The 6,546-nt window shown below is 48.2% G+C and overlaps 1 protein-coding gene across 1 annotated transcript; it reads right to left on the bottom strand.

The window, feature by feature from the left end:
- Positions 1-266: 266 nt before the first annotated feature.
- On the bottom strand, positions 267-3,021 carry LOC131317340 (uncharacterized). Its single transcript, XM_058346898.1, has 5 exons — positions 2,820-3,021; positions 1,441-2,219; positions 878-1,263; positions 528-721; positions 267-271 (listed from the first exon to the last, which is right to left on the bottom strand). Exons 1-5 carry the CDS (start codon positions 3,019-3,021, stop codon positions 267-269), a joined length of 1,566 nt encoding a protein of 521 aa, XP_058202881.1.
- Between the last annotated feature and the right edge of the window lie 3,525 nt (positions 3,022-6,546).

Genomic DNA, 6,546 nt, shown 5'->3' on the forward strand with positions numbered 1-6,546 from the left:
TAACCGAGCTGTGGCCGACCTCATTGCCTTGCCAAGCTGAACCGAAGCCCAAATTCCAGCCATATTGTGTGTCTTTGGGCTCGGTGGACCTGATGTCCGTTTTGCTTCTTTTGGGCAGTAATAGTGGCCGAAGCAGAGGCATAAAATCCGTTTGTGGGTGTGACCGTGGTCAACGTTTGTGGTTGGCCAGGTAAGCCGAAGTAAAATATAAAGTAAATGGAAAGGAATTTGGAATTGTAAATGACGACTGCCAGATAAAATTTCTTTCATTCTAAAAACATGAAGTACAGGTTAAAATGTTAAGAGTTGGGCCGAAGCCAAATAAAGAAAAATATGATAGGAAGTGGCCGAACATGAGGCACACTGTTGGAATTCCGGCTACATGTATGCCTTCTTGAGGTTCTGTGCATTCCATGGGTTAGTTAGAACTTTCCCATTCATGTCCTCCAGCACGTAGGCACCTTCACCAGCGATCTTGACAACACGAAAGGGACCCTCCCAGTTGGGTTTGAATTTCTGCTTCTTACTAGCTTGCACCACCTTTCGCCAGACCAAGTCGTTTGGTTTGAAGGTCTTGGTTCGAACACTTCGGTTGTAGCCTCTTGCCACTTGTTGCTGGTATTCGGCGAGCTTTAGCTGAGCGTCGTCGCGTTTTTCTTCTGCCAGGATCAATTCTTGTTGTACGGCTTCTTCATTAGTCTTTGGATCAAAATTCTCAATCCTTAGAGTGGGGAACTTGGACTCCAGTGGGATTACCGCCTCCATGCCGAATGCCATTGAAAAAGGCGTTTGTCCAATTGAACGCCGGGGAGTAGAACGGTAAGCCCAGAGGACACGTGGTAATTCCTTAGCCCATTTTCCTCTCTTGGAGTTTAACCGGCGCTTGATCCCGGCGCAGACGGTCTTGTTTGTTGCTTCGGCTTGTCCATTCCCTTGTGGGTATGCACGAGTAGAGTTGAAGAAGCGTATCCCAAATTCGTCACAGAGGCTTGTCAGGTCTTTACTGACGAATTGGCTTCCGTTATCTGATACGATGGCGTACGGAACTCCAAATCTGGTAACAATGTTCCGCCAGACAAATCTGCGAACGTCAGCCTCTGTGATTGTTACAAGAGGCTTGGCTTCCACCCATTTGGAGAAGTAGTCTGTTGCGGTGATTAAGAAATTGAATCCACCTGGAGCTGTTGGTAGTTTTCCGACAATATCGAGCCCCCATTGTGCAAAGGGCCAAAGGCTGGTGATAGGAGAGAGGTTCTGGGCGGGCTGCTTTGGAATGGGTGAAAAAAGTTGGCATGGTCAGCATTTGCGAACTGTATCTTCGCAGTCTTTCTTCATATTCTTCCAAAAGTATCCCTGGCTTAGTGCTCTTTGGCAAAGTGAATGGCTGCCGGAGTGGCAACCACAACTCCCTGAGTGAAGTTCGGCGAGAATTTCGGGTACCTGTGTTGGGTGGACCACGTGTAGGTATGGCCCGGAGATAGATTTCCTGTAAAGTTGGCCGCTTTCAGAGAGCCAGTAGTGAGCGGCTTTGTTCCTGATACGATAAGCTTCCTTCTTGTCTGCCGGCAGAGTATCATTTTTGAGGAACGCAATGATCTCGTCCATCCAGCTTGGGCCCAGTTCAACGTTGAGAACCTTTGGTGTGGTATCAAAGCTTGGGTGGTCCATGTTGCCGAAGCTGATTGTCCGAAATTCTGTTGCTTTCGAAGCTAAGGCAAGGCCAGCGAGTGCGTCGGCATGCGCGTTGTGCTCGCGGTTGATCTGTTCGATTTTGAAATTTGGGAAGTGGGTGATTAGTTCTGCTACGGTTGCCTGGTATTTTGACATCCGCGGATCCCGAGCTTCATAGTCCCCCAGTACTTGGTTAACTATGAGTTGAGAGTCACAGTAAACAACAAGGTTGGAAATTTCCATCGCAACCGCAGAGCGCAAGCCAGCTAGGAGCGCTTCATATTCAGCTTCGTTATTGGTGGCGGGGAAGTCGATGCTGATAGCACTTTCGTGTAGTGTTCCACAGGGGGAGACTAGGACGACCCCGGCCCCGGCACCGTTGCTGTTGGATGCTCCGTCAACATGTAGACGCCAGATGTCACCTTGAAAAAGGTGCCAAGGTTTCGGTGACAATTGATGCTCGGCGACGGTGGGAGTTGGGATGAGTGTGTTGAGAAGTTTAGTGTCTTGTGGAGTAAGCTCAGCAATGAAGTCCGCAAGGACTTGTCCTTTGATTGCCGTTCGTGGTTCAAAACGGATATCAAAGTTTGCTAGCTCCACTACCCACTTGGAGACCCTATTAGACAGATCCGCCTTTCGGAAGAGAGCTTTGAGGGGGTGTTCTGTTAAGACGACGATAGAGTGTGATTGGAAGTAGGGCAGGAGTTTCCTAGCCGCTGAGACGAGGGCAAGGGCTAACTTTTCAAGTGGTAGGTAGCGAGTTTGAGCTGGAAGGAGTGTCTTGCTTGTGAAATAGATGTGCTTGTCATCGGCACCTTCCCGCCGTACAAGTGCAGAACTGATTGCGTGGGCGGACACGGCGAGATACAGATATAGAGTTTCGAACTCCTTAGGTTTTACAAGCAGCGGGGCCGAATTTAAGTAGTCTTTTAGTTCGGCCAAAGCGGAGTCACAATCCGGTGTCCATTCAAAGCTCCGTCGACTTTTTCCCTTCAAGGCGTTGAAGAATGCGTGGCATTTGTCTGAGGATTTGCTGATGAATCGGTTTAGGGCCGCTGCCATCCCGGTGAGCCTTTGTACTTCCTTGATCGTCCTTGGTGGGCGCAAATCTTTAACAGCCTTGATTTGGTTGGGGTCGGCCTCAATACCTCTTCGAGTGACCAGGTGTCCGAGGAATTTTCCAGCGCTCACCCCGAACGCGCATTTTTCAGGATTTAGCCGTAGCTTGTGGAGTTTGAGGATGTCGAAGACTTCCGCCAAGTCTCGGAGGTGGTTGGATTCCTTCTTGCTTTTGACGACAAGGTCATCAATGTAGGCCTCCACGGTATGGCCAATTTGTTCATCTAACATCTTGAATATTGCTCTGTTGAACGTTGCCCCTGAATTCTTGAGCCCAAAGGGCATGACGCGGTAGCAAAAGATGCCATGTGGCGTGATAAAAGCAGTTTTCTCCATGTCGTCGGGGTCCATGGCAATTTGGTGGTAGCCACGGTAGGCGTCCAGGAAACTTAGCCGAGCATGGCCTGTCGTTGCGTCCACAAGTTGATCAATTGTAGGGGGATGAAAACAATTGGTTCTTCTGATCAACTGGATTGCAACGGCTTATTCGTGCCTCTTCACCGGAACCCTAACTCGACGTCTGAACCCTAATCTGCAAAATAGACAGGGGGTGAGCGCACCTCTGCCTCTCGTGGCAAAGGCCCTCCGATGCTTTTGTTAGTATCACGTACTAGCAATTAAACCCTAATTATCAGTAGGAAAGCAAGAATGCAAAGTATTGCGCACCTTTCGCCTCTAGGTTTACCTCATATTTATAGATTTCCGTATGGTTGTTACCCAAGCATTCTTGTTGCCATAAGATTCCCAACTCGTATAGGAAACCCAGGATATCATGGATTCTCGTTTCCTTTATCAGTTTACTAGGAAAAGAGTCCTCTTTGGATTCTTTTCCATAATGAGCTGAACATCCCATCCTCGTTGGGTACTTTTCTCAGATCCTATATTCTTGGGATCTCATTCTTTAACGGAATACCACTGTTTCTGGATCCTTCCAGAGTGTTCTTTTTATTCCAACATCTAATTGGATTTCTTTATCTGTTCGGCATTCTCATCGCCGAACAGACTGCCTGGACCAATCACTTCACTTGTAACTGGTCCTTAAGCTCGTACAACCTTCCTGGACCATTGACTTCTCATGTCACTGGTCCATATTGCCGAACATTTGTTTAGGACGATGACTGTCCTGTCTATATTCAAACTATGGTCCCACGTACCATTTATTCGGATATCGATTGCATTGCCTTAAACCCATGATCACTTGTATCATAAGCTTGGTTCTTTACATCATCTGTTCGGCTGTATCAAAACCGAACAGTCGGCTTGGACCATCTACTTCACATGTAACTGGTTCAATGTAATCATAATGTCTCTAACTGCCGAACAGTCTATTTATAGCCATGACTTCTCATATCATTGGTCCATATCGCTGTTCAGCGAACTGCCCGGCGGTAAGTCCTGTCGTACTTACCAACCCCTTCCGAATATCACGTGTTCGGCAACTAGATGTATGTTCTCGGGAATACCTCCCTACATCAATCTTTGGCAGTGGGAACCAATCTTTTGGACAAGCGTTGTTGAGATTGGTATAATCCACGCAGACTCGTCATTTGCCGTTTTTCTTTTTAACGACCACAGTGTTGGACAGCCATGTTGGGTATTGTACTTCTTGGATGGCGTTGGCCTCCAGCAGGCGCTTGACCTCTTCGACGACGGCGTCAGCGTGCTCGGCTGCAGAACGTCGTGCTTTCTGGATGACAGGCTTGGCATCTTTCTTGATGTTGAGTGAGTGACAGATGAAATTGGGATCGACCCCCGGCATTTCGTTGGGGGTCCAGGCAAAAACTTCTACATTCTTCATGAGGTATTGGAACATTTCTTCGCGATCAGTCTCGCTGATGGAAGAACTGATCAAGAAGAATCGGGAGCCATCCTCGTTGATTGGCATTTGGACGAGATCCTCCTCTGCTTTGTCTTCGGCTTTCTGGCCGACGTCGTCGATTACGGCCACATCGGGGATTTCAACCCATTGTACTTGTTTGGCTTTGGCGGAATTGTGGACAGCAGAGACGTAGCATTTTTTGGAGGCTACTTGGTCACCTCGCAAATCTTCCTGTCTTCCTGTGGCGCTGATGAAGCGGACAACCTGGTGGTAGGTGGAAGCAATGGCTTGCATTCCGTGGAGCCAAGTTCGGCCAAGGATGGCGTTGTATGGGCTCGGAACGTTGACGACGATGAATTCGACGGTCAGAGTTTTTGAGCCGACGACGACTGGGAGGAAGATTCGGCCAAGTGGCCAGACAGGTGCACCGTTGAAGCCGATGAGGGGTACGTCGGTAGGTTGTAGGGCTGACTCTGGTAGATCCAACTTCTTGAAAAGATCGTAATACATGACCTCTGCTGAACTTCCTTGATCGATGAGGACGCGCTTTACGTCGTGGACTCCTATTTGGATGGTGACGACGAGGGCGTCCGAGTGTGGAGTTTGAACATGTTCAAGGTCACGCTCAGTAAAGCATATCGTCCACTTGGGTACGTCCTGTGGTCGTTGACGCTTGGATCCGCAACCAACTGAGAGTATCTGTTTGGATGTTGAGGCGTGATCGATGTCGGCCTTGAGGGCGGTTTCAGATGCCTTCGTCATTGGACCGTGGATGACGTGTATCAGTTGGCGCTGTTCGTTGGGATTGGGATTTGTCTGCCGGGCGGGCGTTTTTGATCGGTCAATGTATTGATCGAGATGGCCTTGAGCCACCAAACGTTCCAACAAAGCCTTGTAGGGAGCACATGCCGTTGTGTAGTGGCCGAGCTCATTGTGATACGAGCACTTCTTTTTCGGGTTCTGATCCGCTTGGCCGTTGTTCGTGCCGAGCTTGCCTTGCGGCCACTCGAACCATGGTTGCCTCATGATTTCCTTTAGGAAGGACCAGATGGGTTCCTTGAAGTGGGTGGTTTCGGCCACGTAGTCGTGCTCTTTTGGCTGGCGTTTCTTCCCTTCTTTGATGCTGTGTACCTGCTTCTTTGGCTGGGATTGTTGAGTTACGACTGGTGTCTGCAGCTGAGGAGCCGTCATCGGCAGGCAGGTTGTTAAACTTGGGATCCCCTGAGCGGCTCGGTCCGCGTAGAATTCCTCAAGGGCACAAAATCGTTCTACGACTCGCATCAACTCTCCCATGCCGTGCGGAGGTCGAATAGCCAGCTCGTCGAGTATTTTGCTGCCAGACTCTAACCCATTTTTGAAGGTGCGTGCGGCCCAGTACTCGTCGATTCCGGGGATCTCATTGAAAAGTTGCCAATAACGCTCGGCGTAGTGTCCGAGTGTTTCGTTTGGCAGCTTCCTCATCTGGGACAAGGACTCAGATTCTTTGGCTGTCCTGTTACTGGTGATGAAGTGTAATACCCCTAATCTTTAATTATGTTTTAAGTTAATTATGTGATGTGTTTTGGACTTAATTAGCTAGCTAAATGAAATTGGAGCGTAAGTTGGCATGTGGCATACATACACTCAATAATTTTTCCTAAGCCTAGCAATACAAATTAAGGGTTCTACATTCTTCTTTTATTCCTACCAAAAAAAACGTAGAGAGAGAGAGGAGGAGAAAAGAGAAACGGCAGGAGGAAGAAAAGAAGGAGAAAAAAGAAGGGAAAATTTGGGGAAAACCTAGGGTTGATCTTGCTTGACTTTGATTGAAGTTCCAACTTGGTAAATCATGTTCTTCACACTTGAATTTATATTTCTTGACTTGAATATCATGCTTTACTTGCTGAATTCGTGCTCTAGATGTTTGGTTTAAGTTGAATTGGAGTTTTGGGGTTGAA

Source organism: Rhododendron vialii, chromosome 2a, assembly GCF_030253575.1.
Source record: "Rhododendron vialii isolate Sample 1 chromosome 2a, ASM3025357v1".
Taxonomy (NCBI): Eukaryota; Viridiplantae; Streptophyta; class Magnoliopsida; order Ericales; family Ericaceae; genus Rhododendron; species Rhododendron vialii.

Excerpts from the sequence above, each read along its gene's own strand:
- LOC131317340 (XM_058346898.1), bottom strand. The coding sequence starts at position 3,021 with ATGTTAGATGAACAAATTGGCCATACCGTGGAGGCCTACATTGATGAC. Across the intron at positions 2,220-2,819 it reads ACACCTGGTCACTCGAAGAG|GACAAGTCCTTGCGGACTTC; the intron begins GTATTGAGGCCG and ends CGGCAATCAAAG. Across the intron at positions 1,264-1,440 it reads ACGTGGTCCACCCAACACAG|CCCGCCCAGAACCTCTCTCC; the intron begins GTACCCGAAATT and ends ATTCCAAAGCAG.